The sequence below is a fragment of the Corvus hawaiiensis genome, chromosome 5, assembly GCF_020740725.1.
Source record: "Corvus hawaiiensis isolate bCorHaw1 chromosome 5, bCorHaw1.pri.cur, whole genome shotgun sequence".
Classification (NCBI taxonomy): Eukaryota; Metazoa; Chordata; class Aves; order Passeriformes; family Corvidae; genus Corvus; species Corvus hawaiiensis.
This window is the reverse complement of record NC_063217.1, coordinates 28860694-28881728: the sequence shown is the minus strand read 5'-3', so window position 1 is coordinate 28881728 and position 21035 is coordinate 28860694. Positions and strand designations below refer to the sequence as shown.

The window sequence follows — 21035 nt, the reverse complement described above, 5'->3', positions numbered from 1 at the left end:
CCACAGCATTTACACTGCAGGATGAATGGTAAGACCTTAGGTGCAGGAATTAATATTGCTGCAGCTACTATGATCTTTGTGGGACCTGTGAAGGGTCAGAGGATGAAATGAAACTGGAAGATCTTTTTATATAAAGCTGTAAGACTAGGGTACCAAAACCACACACCACTGGTTTCTTACACTGTTAGCAAAGAAGTGTAAAGTTCTCTCCCAAGGAATGATTTAAACCAACCCAAAATCTGCAGGTTTCATTTAGGAATAACAGCATTGGCCTAGGTCAGGCTGCCACACATACATCAATTTCTGTATAAAATATTTTAAATCAGAAGACTGAATCCCTAATCTTAGCCTTTTTTTAAAAATTAGCATCACACAGGAACGTCAGTGTTTCTCAGATTGAGGGTGACAAAAAAAGAACAAATTGCGGTTTCCAACTGAACCCTAGAATTGCTTATTTATATTTAGGTTAATAATCTAAATTTTAGGGACATAATGTAAAATGCAAAACACCCAAAACCAACTAATTCTAAGAATTTCTCAGAAACACATTATGATGTTTAATTGAGCAATTCAGTTCTAATACACTGAAAACACCTGTCCTTTTATTATCTCTAGATTCCCCTGCTTCTGACGATAGACTTCCACTGTTTTGTAGAAGAACAGTCCCAACGATTATTGCTTCTCCTTTATTATTTCTCTAAAGCTATTTTTCCCCCCTCCCCAACTGCAGATAATAAAACAAGACAACTTGAGTATATGGAGTATTATCACAATTTCATGTCTAGCACACTCCCCCTGCAACTCACCCCAGCTGAGGACTACACCCCAGCAGCCAAGGGTGCTTTTGATCTTCCAGAAGGTGAGAACAGCAGGGAAGCCTCTTGGAGCAGAGTCCAGGCGAGCCACATTAACATCTCGCTCACATAAGGCTCATTTCATACATGGCATGTGCAGTAGTCCACAGATTTAAATCTCCCACAAATTCGTGCTTGTTTTCTACTTCATGAATTGAATGTTTAAAACTTACTTTCGTTTTACTCTAGTTGCTTATAAAAATGTATATAAAATAATAGTAACAAGAAAGCACACTGACAGCTATACTACAGTCTGAATATTAGTAATGTTTTAATACTAGAAACCTGCACAGGCTTTGGTCACTCAAATGATACCAATTTTATTACAACACCTGTGTTCAATGAGCTGCTAGTTCTTCATAATTGATATATCCATGTAGGAATTGCTATTAGTTTGTTATGGTTTTAATTGTAATATCAAAATATGCATTTTTCAGTAAGATGAAATACACTGTTTTCAATGAAGCGGAACATTTGCTTTTTTAAAAAATAATTCTAATTTTAAAGGGTTTATTTACAAAATAGGATATTTAAAAGTCACCACTGAAAACATCAAGAGCAGAACATGAGTTTTCCCCTTCTTACTAAATCACCCTGAATAATTAACACCAATTAGCATCAGTGTAAACTACTGACTTAATTACAAACAGTATTAATAGGTAAGTAACAGCTAGACAAGCACCTCCTCATTCCTGTAACTGGCAAATGAAAGACCTAGAAAGTAAAACGTGTAAGATGTACCCACCATGAATACACAGTTCCTTCCATGGCTCAGAAAGCTAAAGTGATACAAGTATTTTCAAGTACTTTTGAATAGGTGTTCTAAGCTGGTTTTAATCAGTAAAATTTAATATATAATATACGAGACAATACTTCCAGTTAATATTCTTAATCATTTTTAAGTGTAACCATCTTAGTGCAAACTAGATAAAATCTGTGTTATTGAATATGTTGTTTACACCTTAGAGCTGCTTGTAATGCTATCTGGTAATCACAGTTTTTTACTGGATGTTAGGCAAGCAGAACAGGACCTGTTGGCCAGTGCAAGGATGTGCAACAATGCATCCTCCGATTTCTATTGCTCTGGATAATTCTTATGAATACACATTGTGTCACCCTTATGGCGCATAATTATTAGAAAACTGTATGTTCCTGAATAGAAGGATGTGAGATACAATTACCTGCACAGATGGACATGAAGAGCCTATCATAAGATTGCACTGACTAATTGCATCTTTCTTCAAAGTTTGAAATGCTCCTCTGCTAAACACACCAGATATTTCATGATTAGTTCTCACTTCATTTACCTAATACATATGTCACAGCATAAAGTCCTGTGTCACCTCTCCAACAGCTTGAGCTTAATTGTGTGAATGACTCAATGAATTTTGCTCTGAACTTTTAAAACCAAAATTTGAAAAATATCTCCAGATATGATTCAAAAGTTTGAATATAAAATGCTTTGAGAATTTTTTTATATTTAAAGTATTTCAATACATCTTTAAAAAATTTTCTCTTCACTTTTTATTAAATATGGGGATATTTAAAATGCAATTTCACACAAAGATTAAACAAAAGGAGATGAGTTAGTTAACAAAAACAGTAATAAAGAATAACTGATACCTATTTTTTATTAAGGTACAGTAAACAAAATGCATTCACAAAATATATAACCAATGCTTTTAAATACCATAAAGAATAACCCATAAACAGAAAACATTTGTTAGAAGCACAAACATAGGAAATCATCATGAGTATAAAACATACACTGGCTCAGCATTTTTAAGACAGTTGGGGATGTAATTCTATGCTACTCACATTAAGATGAATAAACTTCCACAATCATAAGCAAACAAATAAAATAGTGAAATGAAAATAAGAGATTGTCAAATCAAGTACTCATTTCCTTCTTATAATTACTATGTTTCCAAAATAGTAATAAAACTTAGCTAGGCTTGATATAAAACCTGTCAAACAGACAGCAAAAGGCCAGTCAATGCTGCTAGTTGGGAAAGCAGAATTTTGCAAAGTCAATTACTTCACCCGTTCTCAGAGGTTTCAAAGGTAATCACTGATTTGAAGAAAACAGAGGTAGAATACAAGATAGCATTCATAACTTAAAAAAAAAATGTCCTTGTAACAAGGTAATGCTTCAGTTACTCAAGTTATTCAGTTACTGGTTATTCTTTGAAGGTCACATTTCTGTGGAGAAAGAAAAGATGTCAAAATAAAGGTAACTATTTTATTTTACTAATTAATATTAGGATAAAATGTAATAATTAGCTTTAGGCTCCCCATATGCTCTTCTGTTATTTCCAAATATCAACTATTAGCATATTACCCAAAACTCTACACCATTGACCCATTGCTAAAATGATTTACAAAAATAAAAGTGAGATGAGGAGGAAGAGAAAATTTCTTGAGAAGATTAAATTGAATTAGAGAGAGACAGCTGTAACACTACAGAACAGTAATTACAGAGTACACTTTACTCTGGTAAGCTCCCAAGAAAGAATAAATAAGATGAAAGATGGTAACAGTACTGCTGAGATCACTCTACTGTAATTGATATGTTTAAAAGGCAAGATATGCATAGCAACTGCATGTGAATTCAGTTGTTAAAAACCAGCTTCTTTAAAAATACATACTTCATGAAAATGGGCTATTTGCTGGTAAGATATGGTACAGAGTTGACATTGTTAAAACTAAGCATACAAATATTAGATAAAAACAGTGCACCACATGGTACCCTTCAAGCATAGCAACTGGACTTTTTATTGCTCTCAGGACTCACTGTAAAGCAAGGAAGACTAAAGGCAATTCTCTACTGATGATACTCATTCTCAGAAATACATTCTCTGTCATCATTTCAGTTGAAATGTTGTTTTGCAACGTAACAGGGTATGCCTAGGGGCTCACCACTAGAGCAAAAGGCATAATTGCTGTTTCATCCCCATCAGTATCTCATTTGCTACAGTTTCCACTTTTTGCTTTGCCCAAAAACTCACAAAAGAGAAAAATTGCTGACAATGTGGGTTCATGCCATACTGAGCTCAGTTCTCAAGAAACCCGTGTCTTTCTTAACAAAAGTAAGCTGAGAACAAGCCATACATATTTACCAACAAAAATAAACTTTTAAATCTGTTAGCTAGATTCATGAGCTGTCACAGCACACAGATTTCCTACAACAATATCTCAACAAACTTTTATCTCTCCCTGCCCTTCTCCTCTTCACTGCAATTTATTATGCAATATAGGACGGGGGGATCTACAGTCAATAATCAGGCTTGTAACCCACAACCAGCATCATCTAAAACAACAATGATCCCTAAAAGAACAAAAATAACAGTGAAAATGAACAGAGGCCGATTTTGATTTTTTTATGGACTACAGTGATCACAATCTTAGACATTCATAGATTCAAGCACTAACAATGAAATATGTATTAATTCTTTTTATGCACTTGTTTTGGAGATAGTTTCATCTAACATGTAGGGTTCAAATGCAGTTTAGTTGGACTCTTCTGTGGAGTGTCTTTCCTTCACTGCTGAACCCAGGAGAATTTCATGGCATTCCTCTTAATATGAAGCATTCATTGTTTGGAGATAACTATTAACAGCAATAAACTGGCAAAGTATATTTGGATATAATTAATGGTAGTAATACACAGGCAACATATATTTGAAAGTTGCCAGGTGGTGCAAGACCATTAACAAAAAGAGGAATGAGAATCCATTATATTATGTGGTCTTTGGAGAGCACTTTGCATTTATTGGTTGCAATCAATATTTTATAGTAGGAGAGACAGCAAAAGCAGAACTTAGAAACATTTGAAGTGTGTAACTATTTCATATGATCACAAAAGATTATTAAGAAACAGTTTAAACCTAACTCTTAAATAGAAATGATCTGCTAAAATCAAATCATTTACTTTTCAGCTGCTGCTTGATCAGTTGTTCTTACAGTGCTGCATTCTGGAGACCGCAAGGGAGACCTCAGTGTGGAGCTGAGGGGAGGCGAAGCCCGTAGTGAGGATGTGGAGAGGCCGTGCCGACGCATCTCCTGAATTGCTCGCTCTCTGCCAACAAACAGCAACCTCAGTTACACAACACCTTGCTACTGCAGGATGTTAAAGGAAGAAAACAGAACTTTGCAAAAAGTCTCATCTTCTTGTAAAGTCACTCAATTCTATTCCTGTTATCATGAGAAGGGATTTTTTTTTTATTTTTAGAGGCAGTAGTAAACTCACAAAACTTAAGAAGAAATCCAGAAGCTGCATAAGATTTTTTTCATTTTTAATTAAGAATTTTTCAGGATGAAAATATTAGACTTTGCATGACAAGAGGAACAGAGTTTTCCATAAAAGTTCCTCACTACTGAAAAAAGCAACAGTTTTAAAAGCGAGAAAGAAGAAATAAGGAGGGAGAGCCAACTCCCTGAAAAACCAGCATCTTACCGTTCAAATCGCTCAGTTGTCAGCTTCCTTTTTAAAACATCACAGTCAGTCTGCAGCTGTGCAACTTTACTTCGAAGTACAGAAACCTCTCTATTATTGCTGCTTCTAAAAAAAACAGGAGAAGCAACAAATTTTTCTTTTAACAACGTCAGCTAGGAGCCCAGAGAAGTTAGAGCAAGATAACCAGATACTGAACATGTTGTTTCACAGACTAAGTCAAAGACAAATCAGAAGCAGCAAGAACCAAATGAACACAACAGAATGTTTCTGGAAGAACCTAAGGTGAGAATGAAGTGAGAACTGGCAAGTGTCTCACTACATCCTGATTGCATCATGTTATTTTTCAGACAAAGGTAAACACAAACATGTTTTATAAAAACAGACAAAGCAATTACAACATTAGTTTATTGATTTACTATCCTCTGTTGCAATTTGAGATGGTCTTTATGTAAAAAAAGAAGAAAAAAGCAGTAAATATCCACAAAAAATTACAAACATAACAGATACAGCTTCAGTAAAAATTTTATCAAGTAGGCTGAAACTATCTGGCTATCCATGAATACAACTGAATCAAATCTAAGTAAAAACTGTATTAAAGCAAATACCAGACCAGCAAAACACAGAGTCTGGAATCAAAATGAAAAGGAGCCTTGAAAGTCTTCAGAAACATAGTTAATATACTTCTTAGTAAATCATCAGCTTGGCCAATTCAATTCTTGGTTGCAAAATACCATTAATTACATTATAAAGGAAGAAAAAGAAATCGTTGCATGTAAAGTAAGTTGTCTAAATGAGAATCTAGGCAGCTGTTTTATTCCATACAGTCTTCAAAGCCAGTATGAGGTAGAGTACTCAAAAGTCACTTCTGGAGAAGCAAAGTTGTACTAGTTTATTGCTAAAGCACTGGATTGGAATTCTGAAAAATGAGTTCCACTCCTAGGTCAGTCAATTCCTGTCTGGCACCCGCTGGTCTTTGAGTCCAGGAAGACGAAAACTACTCAAGAGATTTGTTCCAAATAGAATGGCAGAATATTTTTTCCCATGGTCCCTATTCATCAGTAAAATTCCTAGAATGGTATCTTGATCCAGTATGTTGAGAACAGATGCAGAAGACAAGACATCTCGATGATATCTTATAAGTCCTTCAAAGACAGGCATATGCTTTCAGGATGGAGGTAAGAATTCAGGGCCCAATATCATTATTGTAAAATAAGGAAAGAAAGCAAACAGTTTGTGAGTTCTGAGGTTATTCCATGTCAATGACATTTAAACAAAATTAAGAGCATTAAGTAAATCACTCCAAGGTTTAGAAATATTTAAATTTAAAACCCTTTATGCACAGTAATCATCATGTAAGTTTACATGATGATACACAATTTTCACAGGACATCTGTCTCTTTCACAGTAGATACACATAGCTCTCAACAAGTAGTTTAGCTATTCCATATTCTCTGTTTATTTAATTCTTTAGTCACTCTAGAGCCTCAGGATCTCCTTTACTGTACTATCACCCACGCAGCACTCAAAGTAAGACAACTACTTACTCTTTACAGAACTGATAAATACAGCACTGGAGAACTTCACAAGTTAAACTTAATTCTGACAATACTTCTAAAGTCAGAGGTTGTAGCAGTGCCATTTTCTAAATAAAGTGGAAGGACAGGCACTGTAAAGCCAAAACTTTAAATAATGTTCAAAAATATTGGCACATGATTTTTGTCAGTTAGAACTGAAATTCTGCTAAGCCAAATGAATTTTTGTATTTTGCAAGACACAAATATAATTGTCACGTACTTCAGTCACAGCTGTGAGCATTTAAAGTTCCTGTTTCTTAGACTGCAACTACTACAAACCAAATAGTAGAAAATAAGGTATATACAACTAGTTCTCACACCTGAACACTTGCCTGGTAACATGCAGAACCTTTGAGATAAACAGTGGAAAATAATTCAACATAATAGCTACTCTTTCTCCAAGAGAACATTTTCCTTCTTCCTGCAATATCCCACCCTATTAACAACACAAGTATTAACATTTACAAAAAACAAATGAACCCTACAATGTGTGCAAAAGCAAAATAGCAAAAAAATTACTATCCACTTAGTTAAACAGAGTTTTATAATGTTTGTACACAAAGTAACTGAATTAAATTTAATTTAAAACTCCTTCTTTCCTTTTTTATTGTTTGTTTTTTGGGTTTTGTTGGTCTGTGTTTTTTCTAACTTGCACATTGAACTTCATAATCAGGACTTTCTATTATCTTATGTTCATTGTATGCAACTAACAATTTTTCCCCAAGTAAACAAAAATCAGCAATACTAAAACATGAAGCAATTAGTTCCGCAGGGGCAATCAATAATGTTGTCATCTCCAGATTCACTGAGATCATTGCTACTTGAGGTGGACCATCATAAGCCACAAGCTGTAGCCTCTACATAAATCAACCAGAAGCATATTTCTAGCACATCTGTGTCACCAAGTTACACAGTTTTACCTGTTTCAGTAGGCTACATTCTGTATCTCATAAGGAGTATTACCTGTTCTATGAACTTCCATACATTTCCTTTCTCTCCCTACATTAGTGTTTACTAAATGGGTATATCTCATTGTCTGAAGTTCTTCTTTGACTTTACTCTTCACCACCATCTACATTCAGCTGCTACTCCTCCTTCTTGCTATTTAATGCATAGCTATCACTAGTCCCTGCTGATGTATCCTTAGAATTATCATGTCATGATACTTGGCAGATTTTGTTTAAGAGCTTCACTTGATGATCTTAAGGGTCTTTTTTAACCCAAATAATTCTAAGATGACACATCATGGAAACTTCAAATTCCCTGCTCCATAATATGAAGAGGAATTTTTAAATCTTCTCTTGTGCACGAATTTCACACAAACAAAATACCTCCCCTTTTAACTTCATTGTTCCAAACAGATTATAGTCTTTCTTATACAAGTGTTGTTAAAGGTTATTGCTTCTTTAGGCAGATCCACAGCATAAGAAGTTGCAGGCCACATTTAGTGTGTCAGGTTTAGTTCTGTTTGTATTTCAAAGGAATAATAAATGATACAGGACTTTTTCCTTAACAGTTAATATCAACAGCACCAAAAGTACTTTTGCTTTTTTTAAAGCACTATGACTTCACTATTCATTATGTAAGTGATTCTTCAATCAAAGCAGGGACATCAGGCATCTTCAGTAGATAAGCAATTCACATTTACCATGAATTTAATATACTTGGGGGTTTTTTTGTGAGCAGTAAACACATGTTAAAATTTTATGTAGAGGATGTTTCCTTTGGAAGTCCTGCTTAAATTTACTACTTGCACTAAACTAACATCCACCAAAATGCTGATTAATTGAAAGCAATATGAAAGACCTGTAAAGAAACTTTAAGTAAACATGCCAGGAAAGGCCAAAAGACATTGCTGCAAAAATCTGCTCAGCCATACTGAACACCCAGATTTTGTGAATGAGTATTGTCACAAAGAAATAGTTCTTTTGCAAACCACATAACACACACACACACACACACACACACACACTTGTTAAAACTTACAGTTTGCTCTCAGCCAGTGTTAGCTTGTCTTTCAGTAACTGAATTTCCGTATCTTTCTCTTGGGACGTTAATTGATTCTGAAATTCTTTGTCTCTACTAGTAGCCAGTAACGTTTCAAGATTCTGAACTGTAAGTCTCTCACTGGATAGCTGCTTTTTCAGCAACTCTACTTCTGATTTTATATCTTCTAATTCTCCTAGAACCTAAGGCACAAATTTTATATGTTATTAATACCCTAATTTACAAACACAGACAATTTTATTTTGCGAAGAGCTGTTATAGAAACTGAAATGATCCTAAGTTTCATAAAAAAGAATAGGAAACTGAGTTTATGAAACAATGTAAGTCTGTAATTATTTTAAACTAGACTTAATTTAAAACCATTCAAGCTGTACCTCTATCAAATGTTTTACTGGGAGCTACATTACTGAGTGCTGGAATTGTTTAGGTAAGTACCTGGAACACGAACTGGCTTTTAACAAAGTACTTTGCGCAAGTACGAAAATAGTATTTACTATACTTCATTCTATTTGACTAAGTCAGCTCACAATTAGCCTCCTGGCTTTTGCTGAAATGTAGGAATAATTGTTTTCCTCTTCAGTTCTGTGAATATAAACAAGGTCTTGAATATTACAGTCCCAGAAAGCCTGACCAAGTCACTAAATGAAGACAAAATCAGCTGTAAAGAAAAAGGTTCCAAAAATATGAATATTTAGAACTGTTTAAACTATTTCAAAATATTCAATGAATTCCAGCTGTATCTAAATTTCAATTTAATTGAAAAGAAGCCATTAGGGTAAGGTCTTTAATATCAAGAAGTGCACTATTTGCTTTTTATAAAGTTTGAGTAAATTAAAAACGAAAAAAAAATATATGTGATCTGTCTGCAGTACAGCTAAAACTACACCTGCAACACTTTGCAGTGATAATGAATCAAAGAAACTCCCTCTTTTTGTACAAAACCCACAGCTACAAATCTGTACATTGTAAAATTTATAATTTATATAAAAATGCAAAACTAGTGATGTAAATTAACTTACCTTGCTCTCAGAAGTAATTTTTTCTCCAAAAACTATTAAAAGCAAAGGAAGTTACTTTGTTATAGCAAATTAAATTTGTCTTCGCTGCTTACCCTTTCACAATCCATGCTTTTGGACGTCAGCTGTCGAGCTAAAAGTTCTTTGCTAGCCTCAAGTTTCACACAGAGTTCCTTCACAGAAGTCATGTCTGCCAACACAGTAGCCTTATCCTGATTTTCACGTTTAAGTTCCTCTTCCAATCTGGTCATATTTTTCGTTATGGAGGAGATCTGAGATTCATATACTTGATGTGCAACAATATGCTAAACAAAACCAAATATGGATACACTTTCAGTGTTAAATTTAAGAGTCTCCTGTTGAATAACTTGGGTTTTCTTAACACTTTATTTTCCCTTCAAAGTTAACTTTCCCTATAAAATTAACTTAATATTCCTTCCCTCTTCCTAAAACACAGCTAAGGGCAACTAATAAATCATCTTTGCAATTTTTAATCACTAACTTGAACAATTATATAAGTACTATATAAGAACAGAACAAGGCTGTATTCCAGCCTCAGAGAACTAAAAAGCTTAAACTGCAAACATACAACCTATTTTTAACTCAGTTTACAATATAGTCTCTAACTCTTTCTGGCTAATTAAAATGATGAGACAAAATGTATTCAATCCACAGCAATTATACTCTAGAACTTCTTTAATCTCTATGAAGTTATTGTTTCTAAAATATAAACCTCATTATATTCTATGATATTGGTCTAGGATTCAGTATTATGGAATCCTGGTTCTGAATTTGGATGTCTACCAGATTTTTACCTTGACTCCAGCCACCAATGCTTCAAATATTTCATTCAAAGCTTCAACGAAATATAAGAACTAAGCTTGCAAAGTACTCATAAAGCTATATGAAAATATTCTGAAGCAACTAAACAGAAGTTTCTTACAATGTCATAGTAACAATGATAACCCAACAGAGGAGATGTAAAACTATGAAAATGTCTGCCATGATTCTAATTTTGGGGGGTGAAGGAAAGCACATCTAAACCAAATCAGTTACTGTTTCAAAAACTCCAGCATTCATATTTGAAACAATCACATAGAGAAATCATTTTCCATTAAGGCATTAAATATCATACATTGACCTTATTAAAAAGCACTTGAATGTATCCCACTTTCCTAGATGGAATTTCATTGCACAAGTTATTACCCCTTGAATCTCTTTTTCCAGAAATTCTACTCTCTCTCGAAGATGTCTCCGATCTGTGTCTACTGAAAGGAGTTCAAGTCGCATTGAGCTGCTCTCTCCTTCAGCTTGATGAGCCTTCATTTCCCAGTCTTCAGCTTGTGTATGGAGCATCCGGAACTTCTCTAACAATTCTTGGTTTTCTTTTTCCTAATGAAACAGTAAATCGCTCTGCAATGATCAACACACCCTCAAGTTGTTTGATCTTACTTCATGCCTACTCCTTACAGTATCTCTTCTGTTTTTCCCCCAGAAAGTAGGACTTCCTTCATTTTCTTAATCCCACTATCTGGCAACTACTAAAAGGAATAATCTCCTTTCCAAGTCCGAAAAGCAAATAAATACAGTGATGGCATTCAGTTTTCTTAAAATGCAAGTACTTACACTTCGAAGTTGTTAATGAGTTTTAAGGCTCGCAGGAGAGGGGTTATTGTGGATCTCTCTGCATTGTCAAGGATCATGTTACTGAGATACACTGTGTGATGCCCTTTCCAAGGAATTCCAGCAGGAGTCCATTTTCAGCTCTTTGAGTTACCATGCTCTTATAAATATTTGTATAATGGCAGTGCCTGAAATGCTGGTAATCTATTAGAGCATATACATCTATGTAGCCTATCATAGAGGTACAAAAATGTGAGCTTTAGTGCTCATCATTTGTGCAGTGATAGAACAAATGTTGCTTGTGAATTTTAGTTTGGCCAAGTGCATATTATAAGGCAGTGATAAATTTTTCTTATTTACCTTCATTCCCTTCTTCCCTGCTCATGTAATGTGCAGTGGGATATGCATGTTGGTAGTATAAATCAGATTTATCTAATGAGAAAGTCTACTGTTTCTGAAATTCTTTCTCTGTATCCTCCAGAACTTGGAAGGTGCAGACAGGATCAGGTGGAGCATTAGGAAATAAAAACTTGTGACTAAGCAAGTGAACACTGCAGAAAAGTAAATCTCCACAGGAATTTTCCAGATATAATACTAGAAAAATCCCTGAAATCAAGCATTCAAAATTGGTTGCTGGCTGTATATTCTGCAGTTTCCTGGTACCTGACTTGAATAACTGGATTATCATTTGCCAAAGATGTAGCCACATCTGTAGCTGAAGTACTTTGGACATATGATATATTGTGAAATTCTTAAAAAATAAACCTCAAGTGTTTTAAATTCATAGTTCTAAGCTAACCTACTACTGAGCTTAATTTTTCTTCCATGCTTCAGTTTCTACTTGTAAAAGTGGTTGACTCTACATGCATTCATCTAGACATGCAAGTTGAAGTCAGATCAAAACTCATTCTTCCCAATTCAAAGTCACATAATGAATTTGCCAGTTCATGTTCTCTTGACACAAATCCTATTTGTTTTAAATGATTACAAGTTTTAAATCACATAAATCACACTTTTGAATCCAAGTATCAGGATAAAGGACATTTAAACAGAGCACTGTTTTAACAGTACTATTTTTACATTTTCATGCAGAACTACAGGTAAAAATGTTTCTTTTCAAAAAGGGTAAAATATTTAAAATCATCATATAAGCTGCCTACAATCATGAAACAGTACCAGTTATTTTACTGGTTGCCTGGTCAAAACCCAAAAAGCAAAACAATATTCAAACATGACATGTTCGTCATTCTCCAGGATTATGGCCACCGGAAACACGACTGATGAAATTGTGATGTGCTAGAATTAATCAGTGCTTCAGATCTAATAATATGAATCCCTCACTAGTAGCTTGAAACACTGCAAAGAAAAGAAGGAAAAATAAAAGAAGGAAATGGGACAGGCAGGGAGAACAGCACCCAAACCATGCAATCCTTACTTTGCTTTACTGAATGCAGTAATGACTGCCTACAGATTACATTTTTACCTTTGAAGCTATCAAGGTCTCAAATCTGGAGACTTCAGTTATATAATTATGAACCCTGGTTTTCATTTCTTCTTTTTCACGTATTGCATCTTCAAGCTCGGTACTGACAGCCTAAAGAGATTGCAAAAAGGCAAAATTGTGCATGGCAGTAAATTAAGCACTATATAATAGCCTATCAGATTAAATTAAGTAATTGCATATGCCCTAGAATTTTTTCTATTCTACTTACAAAACTCTTTGGGATTTGTAGGGTTCAGAAACATCCCTTGTTACCTTAGATACACCAAAGAGTTTCTAGGCAAGAAAAATCACAAAAACAATGACTATCACACCAGTTCATAAAATATGCAGCTTCCCAGATGACACACCCTACCAATCTTTGGAAAATTCAACATACTGATGTTTGGGAGATGAAATTTTTATAGCCTTAAAATTCTCTATTCCTGAGTGAAGGAAAGTTTCAAATCAATAGAAAAACAACTTTAGAACAAGAGAACATTTATTTTAAAGTAGAATTGCAAGATAAAATAACTAAATGCATTACTAAGATCATATTTAGACATCAAAAATGCACCATGGAATTTGTTTCAGATATTTGAGCTGTTAACTCTGTCCCTGTCAGGTTCAGCTCTTATCTCCCTCTGAGTACTTTAGCCCAGAGAGCCAAAATTGCAAGTAACTTTTTCTACCTCCATGATCAAATGTCAGGGAAATACAGGATACTGCCTTATTTCTTTCCCTTCCTCTTTTTGTGGTATATTAATTCATTAGTGGCAAGCTTTTCACTGTATGCCTTATTTAACATATACTGAAATCAGTCTGCTTGTCTCTGTAGTAGCCTTCCCAAACACTGGGAAAGCTTTAGTCATCACATTATGATAATATTCAATATTTCATCTTATTAGACACCTGTGAAGGGCAGGTCTAATTTCAATAATACAGCCACATATTTATATACTAAACTATAGGTTTTGCAAGAACTGTTCAAGGTCCTACATCACTTCCTTGAAACATGTTGCTATATTATACTTTCTAGCATCAGACTCAGCGTGGTTGACTTGAGGAGAATTGAAATAAATGGTTTAGTCAACAAGGCCCTGATTGTTTTTAGTGTCGGCACTTACAGTGAATTCAAACAAACATTTGTATCTCAGGATCAAAACCGTAAAAGGCATTTGAGTCTCATGAGGAGCTGCTATAGTTGTATTTGCTATACAAATTGAATGTAATGAGTTGCAACAAAATTCTGGGTTTGCTCTTCAGATCACACTCACATACCCTCTACATAGACTTTCTGATGCTTAGCCCAATAAAAGATGTTGCTTAGCCCATTAAAAGATATAATATATCTTATATATATAATATAAAATACCCTATAAAACACTGGACATTTTCGCTATATGTTGTCCATACAGATATTCTACAGCACAGGGACATCCATATCATGCACTTGGAGCTGGGAGGCTTTTGCTCAGCAATAACCAGCTGGTGCACAAAACCAATTCATTATTCCTCCAACTATGCAAGGGATTAACAGACTGAATGTATTTCAGGCTGTTCCAGTCATGGATCCCATGCTCATAGAATTCCAAGGAAGAAGAGAGGGAGCAATGAGGATAGCAAAGAGTGCAAATGGAGATATCCTATATAAGTCACTTAGACTTTTGAAAGAATGAGTACACGAGTGATTGGTTTAACTGAGGACCCCTGAAGAACATCTCAAGATGAAGATGTCACAAGGACAATAATGACAATAATAAAACAGTCTAACCCACTGAATCTCTCAACTATTTCTGTCTTGCAAAATTTTTATTTAACCTACATCAGCTTCAGGTAGCTCATCAGCTTCAGATAGTTCAATAAAATATTCAATGATACCCTACGCAAAAAAGTAATTTCTCAGGACAATAAAGATTTTATTTCAACTCTAATTGTACAACTGACATAAGTACTGCCTTTATAAGCATGCACTTTACAAGGAAATGTATTTATTTTCTATGACATCAGCAGCCAAGAGGGACTTGTATACCTTCCAGCTGGAAATCTGACCATGAATACACATGAACCAACTCAGTATCCACTGGGCAATCATAACCCACTCTCCACCTGCTTTCTGGCCTGAGAAGCTACTGACTGGCCAGCTGTTAGCAAGGAAGTACATTAAGATTCTAAACTACCAGAGAACTAAGGAAAGACAAAATCATATAAAACTAATACAAATAAAAATATAAAGCTCTGCAAGCACTCAAGAGTACCTGAACAGGATCTCTACAAAAAACCACACACACCCTGCCTCTCCCCAAAAAAGCTGCAACATACAGCCGAACCTGTAGATTTATATACACACAAGATACCACCTCACCATGACACCTACCTTACTAATGCAAAGACAATCCAATAAGAAAATTTCTCCAGGGAAATAGATTACACCTTTAAATTCATCATCTAAAAACCCCACACGACCTCAGCATAATGGAAAGGGAACCCCTCCTATTCTCATGGACTGTGAATCCTTATCCATTCCTGAAATCAGGAGATGAATTCAGACTATTCAGGATTATCGAACCCTAAAAGTAAGTGTTTTTGAACCCCTCTGTCTTGCAGCTGTTAAGCCCTCTTATATTTCCTCCTACAAAATTAACCTTTTCCAATTCATCACTGAAAGCAAAATTCCTGCAGAGCAACACATACAAATGGCAACTAACTTTGCCAGGACTGGAAATTGGAAATTGGCAGGACTGCCAATACCTCCTTACAGGGAGATACAAGCCACCATTGCCAAGGCTCACAGACCACAAACATTACAATCTACATTCCAAAACATCCTAATCTCAAAATAAGGCATACTTCAGTCAATAAATCCAATGACTGATGGAAACTAGATGAATGAAATTAATGAATCACTATGCACCAGAACAAATTCAGATGTGCTACCAATCTCCTTCCTCTCCCTCTCACTTTTACCTGACAATCTGATGTCTGCTTTTGGGCTTTCCTTCTCTCTCTCTCAATAATCACTTCCACAGATAATAAAACCCAGTTTTTACCAATTAAATACCAACTGCCAAGTGATATAACCAATTAACATAATTTCATTATATTATGAACAATAACGTCCTAGATTTATTTTATTTAGATTTCGTTTTTAATCTGAGGAAAGGTGACCAGACTGAAAGCTTGTCGATTTCTCCCCCACTGCATTGACTATATTTAAGTATCTGAAGTACTGCTTTTACAGTTTCTGCCTAGTGATTTTCAACATCCCAGTGCTCAAGAAATACCAATCATTAAACACATCAATCAAAATTGAGGATGTAGCAGTTCTGATGCAAGCAAATCATAAATGGTTTAATACAGCAGTACCATGTACTGTCTTCATACCTGGTTTTCTCTGGCCATTGTAGCCAGGTCATCTTGCAGTCGCCTGTTTTCTTTCAGAGCCATTTCCTTTACTCTTTCCATTTCTGCAAGCTCTAGCTGGGATGTATCAAGCTGGCGATGCAAGCTGGATATCTCACGGTCTCTGTTGCTCAGCATGTTCTGCATCTGGCTATCAAGTGAAAACATTATTAACGTTGCTCCTTCTTGTACTATACCACATACTGCTGAAAATAATCAGGCAAAATTCTTGCACTCTGAATGATGACAAACTGAGTCTAAATATAACATGAACTAAGTATGTAAAATGTCAATATGCAGAAATAAAATGGATTTAATCTTCAGTTTTGAAGATGTATCTGCTAAGATGTATTTTATTAGACAAAGAGCAATTACAGATACCTATGTTTATTTGTGTTTACGGTAGTGATTACGGTAATTGCATATTTATAAGCCATAAAGGAAGACAAATAATTTACACTTGAAGGACAATTATCAAAAGAGTAATGAAAAGATTAAACAAAAAATTAGAAATATAAATATGCATAAATTAAACTTTTGCATTTTTTTTTGTCACATATAGTTCATGCATCAATGTAGCAAATATTCAGTTACACTGGTCTTCAAATGTTTAAATACTGGTGTTTAAATTTTTTCTTTTAAGATGCTATAATTTAAAAAGTCATGCTTAAAAAGAGGAAAGAATGAAAGATCAGAGGAAGCCCAGCTAAAAACTACATAAATTAAGACTGTACTGGTAGCTTAAGCTAGAAGAATTAAATTGCCAATCATTAAGAGTTTGGCTCTGAATCTTACCTGGGTCAATCAATATCTAGTGGAGTGCTAGAAAGCTACTTCTTGACTAAGAGTTAGGAAACATTACCAATTTAGGGAAATGAACACAGACAAGCAATTGTTAATTATTGTTGTAACGGTTTCTCAGCAGCCTGCAATATAATTGCAGAGGAAGTGTCTTCAAAAGCTGTGTACATCTTTCTCAACACAGTACACTCCTCTACTTGACTCAAATGGAATTAACTCAATTTCATCAAAATAACTAAAATAGCCATCTACTTTCACTTTGAAACTATCACATAAAACAAAGCCTCCAAAGAAGGCATCCTACTCTTTACTTACTCTGTTGAGGACTCCAGCTCAGAGAGAGTTAAACGTAAATGAGCAATTGTTTTTTCCTATAAAAAAAAATCAAAAGGTGTATTAGGTACTATTATATTGCAACATAACAGAATACTTCAAGTTAAAGAACTTTTAATGTAAACCTTTATTTTAATTCTTCACTAATAAGTAATTTCCAAGTTTTTTTTCTTTACCAAGGAAGGATTGTCTTGTCATCAAAAAAGATGGAAGTCAGCTATAGAATTTGTCACCTCAGGCTAGTACTTTATATCTAAATAAATGCCTGCACATGCAAAATGTGAACAAATGCTTCCTTATTTTCTTGGAGTATTTAGGGAATACAGCAACATTCATAATTAAAGTGCTACTGAGTTGGCAAATAGACTCTGCATCGGCTGGGTCCAAGCATAGCGTTTATGTGCTCTGCACAGACTTTGTCATCAAGGCAAAATGTCTCCCTGAAATGTAACTGCTTTAAAATCCCCAGGTGGAATGCAAAGTAGTATTTTTACTTTTACTGGACATACCTTGTTAGCTAAGTTGTCATCTAAGCATGCAATTCTTTCTGTTTTTTCATCTACAGTTTCTTGAAGACTGTCCTTTTCTTTGTCCAAAACACTAATTGTACTCCTCAGCACACTGACTGCTTCATCCTGTGAAGTGCTCCTCTGGTTTAAGCTATCTAAAAATAAAAGAATAAGTGCTTTCTATTTTAAAAACAGGAAATGAGCACAAAAATAATTATAGATTACCTATTATCTCCTTCAGCTTTACAATTTCTTCATGAGCTGTCTGCAGTTCATCCTTTTTGAGGGACAGTCGGTGCTGTAAATCTTCAACAGACCTCTGGAGTTGGTCATTTAAGAGCCTGGAAAATCAGTCTACAGTTGAAAGAAGTTTGGGACCTATTCCAGCTCTTCAACTTCTGCTCTTAAGCTGCTTCAAGTGCCAAAACAGCTCCATCGTAACCTCCTGACAGGGCTGTATAACCAACCAGCAGCATGGGATTGTGTCATATTAACCCCTCCTCTCCCTTGAGGAGAGGAAGGAGTGAAGGATTGCTGAGGCCAACACCACTTGGTGGCTCTGGACCCCTGCTGCAAGTCCACTTCAACATCAATGCAAAATGGAGTAATGGAATCTTGGTGGAGCCACAATGATAACCTGAAACATTCACTTCCTCTGATTTCTGTTACTCTTCATCATGTTACTTGTATTTTTGACTCTTGCTTTATAAAGCTTCTGACATGCAGCTCTTAGCAGTGATTATTGGCCAAACCACATTTTAAGAAACAACCAAATTGACAGCTACAGTTCTGATCCTACTTTTAAAAAATAAAATGCATGAAAGATAAATGAAATCATCTACCTATATTGTTGTTTTTCTTGGAAAGAAATATCAAAGTGACTTAGGAAAAAAAATCCCAACAAAACAAAACTCCAAAGTAACTAAATGGATTATTTATGAAACAGGTAAAGAAAAAATCCCTCTAAAGTGGGATCCCACAAAAGCTAGAGAAACTTATTATTCTTAAAAAACCTCAGCAATAAAGAACACAGCATGTTTCTGAATAAAGATTACTCTCATCCAGTTCAGAGTGAAACTTTAGAGGGGAAAATAATGGGCAGGGGGGCAAACACAGCATTGCCACCATGCACAAAGTAAAACCAAATGCTAAAATGACTGTAGCCCTACTCCTTATCTTCTTTTTGCAGTATCAATGCTTTACACTGGAATTAAAGGAACCTAACAAGATTTTTAATTTTTATGATTGTTGTCACAATTTTACCAGCAAATACACTAACTGTTTTACCAAGAGTCCTCTTTGTGCAATAGGGAGCATTAGATGAAAACTGCAAGGCCTGCTGCTCAGCCTCAGTTCTTCATAGTAATCCCCCAGGCGCTGGGCTGTTACAGTGTAGTACTGCTCAGGTGGGGAATGAGGGATACAACACAGACCCTGGTTTCCCTTGTAAAACACCAAAAGATGTCATCTACAGCATTACCTACCCTGTAGGGATCTGTTACATCAACAGCTCTTATTTCCACCTCTGTTTTCAAATTTCTGCCCAGGTTTATTCAATACTGTTTTCACTTTCTTTAAGCCTTTTTCTTGGTCTATGACTTTTAGGCAGCTGATGGGAGCTCTTTGCTAAAACAAGTTTAAAAAATCCTGCAAGTTTAAATAGGCCTTAAAAATACACGTGGATACTTGAATCCTCCAGTTCCAAGCAAGCTGGTCAAATCCCCACAGACTCTGTGTCAGTGGATCATAAGATGTCAATCCTCAAAACTGTAAGTCCTACTGCTGCTGTTTGCAAAGGCATCTGTCTTCCTTTCAATGGTGTTTGGAAATCCTTTCAGAAATTTTCAGTTCTACTACATTCATAAGCAGAGAACATGGTTATTGGAGGAAACAATTCTAGGATGAGCCATAAAAATTATCAGTGTATCTGGTCATCAAGTAAGTCCAAGAGAAGCTTGCTGTGAAAAGCTACCACAGCACTTCTACACCTACTCTTCCTTAACATACAAGCAGTACCAAGTGATTTTTAAAATATTTATAATTATAGTCTTTCCCAGGAACTCAACTCTGCTATACAGTCACAGCATAAACAAAATTATCCTAGCATCTGTGAAAGATAACCGCATTTTGTATCAGACTTACTGAAGTGAGCAAATCTCAGCTTTAAATTGAGAAGAATCATCAGAAGTCTGGGCAAGTTTACTGGACTTCAGTTTTAATTCATTTTCCAAATAGCTTATTCTTTCTTTCAGGATAGAGACTGTAGTCCTTAGTTCACACTTTTCAATCTCAAGCTGCAATTTAAAATAAATAACCAAACACATTATTATTGCAGAAAGCTATCACAACTTGGCTTTCAAATAAATTTAAGCAGAAAACAGATGATAAAATTAATTTCTGGAACAGTCTAATTTAGAAATAATAAAATCTTACTTCCTAAAAATGCACTTACTCCTTGCATATTATTCTCCAATTCTGAAATATCATGCTGCAGCTTTGATTTTTCAAGGTTTGCTGCTTCTTGATGAATCTGAGAAATACAGAATTACATGTAACAACAGACTTTTAGACTTGATCAGAGGAATTTAAGCTTCATGTTTCAGAAAATACTGCTTTACATTCTTAGATGAATGACCAAATGCAAAGCTCTCTCTGTAAAACTACAGAATATTAGCTGAAAATACATTATAACATCACTGATTTTGGTTTTGGTTGTTGGTTTAGATTTTTTTAAATAGTATATTTATATTTGGTCCCAACCAAATTAATATTTGTGAGTTGTCGTAGAGTTTACTGAGCTACAGGTTGCATGCACGTATATCTTAGTGCCCTAAGACATTTTAAATAAATTTATTCAAATAGTATTAATTACAAAATGCAAGGCACACTACAAAGCTAACTGGCCTTTCCCCTAAATCTATGAAGAAACTTCTAAGATTACTTATCTGTTCCCTGACTTCTGTGCATAACTGCAGTGTAA

The 21035-nt window shown here is 35.0% G+C and overlaps 1 protein-coding gene across 4 annotated transcripts in view; it reads right to left on the bottom strand.

Annotated features, from left to right (window-relative positions):
* Positions 1–2460: 2460 nt before the first annotated feature.
* Positions 2461–21035, bottom strand: part of CEP135 (centrosomal protein 135) — a 36638-nt gene continuing 18063 nt past the window's right edge. Inside the window, exons 15-27 of one of the 4 annotated variants that reach the window (XM_048304741.1) lie at positions 20508–20585; positions 20198–20349; positions 18281–18396; positions 18056–18210; positions 17529–17584; positions 16395–16563; positions 13014–13124; positions 11114–11299; positions 10003–10212; positions 8871–9073; positions 5311–5415; positions 4786–4932; positions 2461–3056 (exon numbers count right to left, since the gene is read on the bottom strand). In XM_048304741.1, coding sequence (XP_048160698.1) covers positions 3035–3056; positions 4786–4932; positions 5311–5415; positions 8871–9073; positions 10003–10212; positions 11114–11299; positions 13014–13124; positions 16395–16563; positions 17529–17584; positions 18056–18210; positions 18281–18396; positions 20198–20349; positions 20508–20585 — 1710 coding nt within the window. In that variant the 3' untranslated portion in view covers positions 2461–3034. Of the gene's footprint in view, positions 3057–4785; positions 4933–5310; positions 5416–5945; positions 6472–8870; positions 9074–10002; positions 10213–11113; positions 11300–13013; positions 13125–16394; positions 16564–17528; positions 17585–18055; positions 18211–18280; positions 18397–20197; positions 20350–20507; positions 20586–21035 lie in introns of those variants that run through there. The other 3 variants (XM_048304742.1, XM_048304743.1, XM_048304744.1) reach the window with 3 other exon arrangements.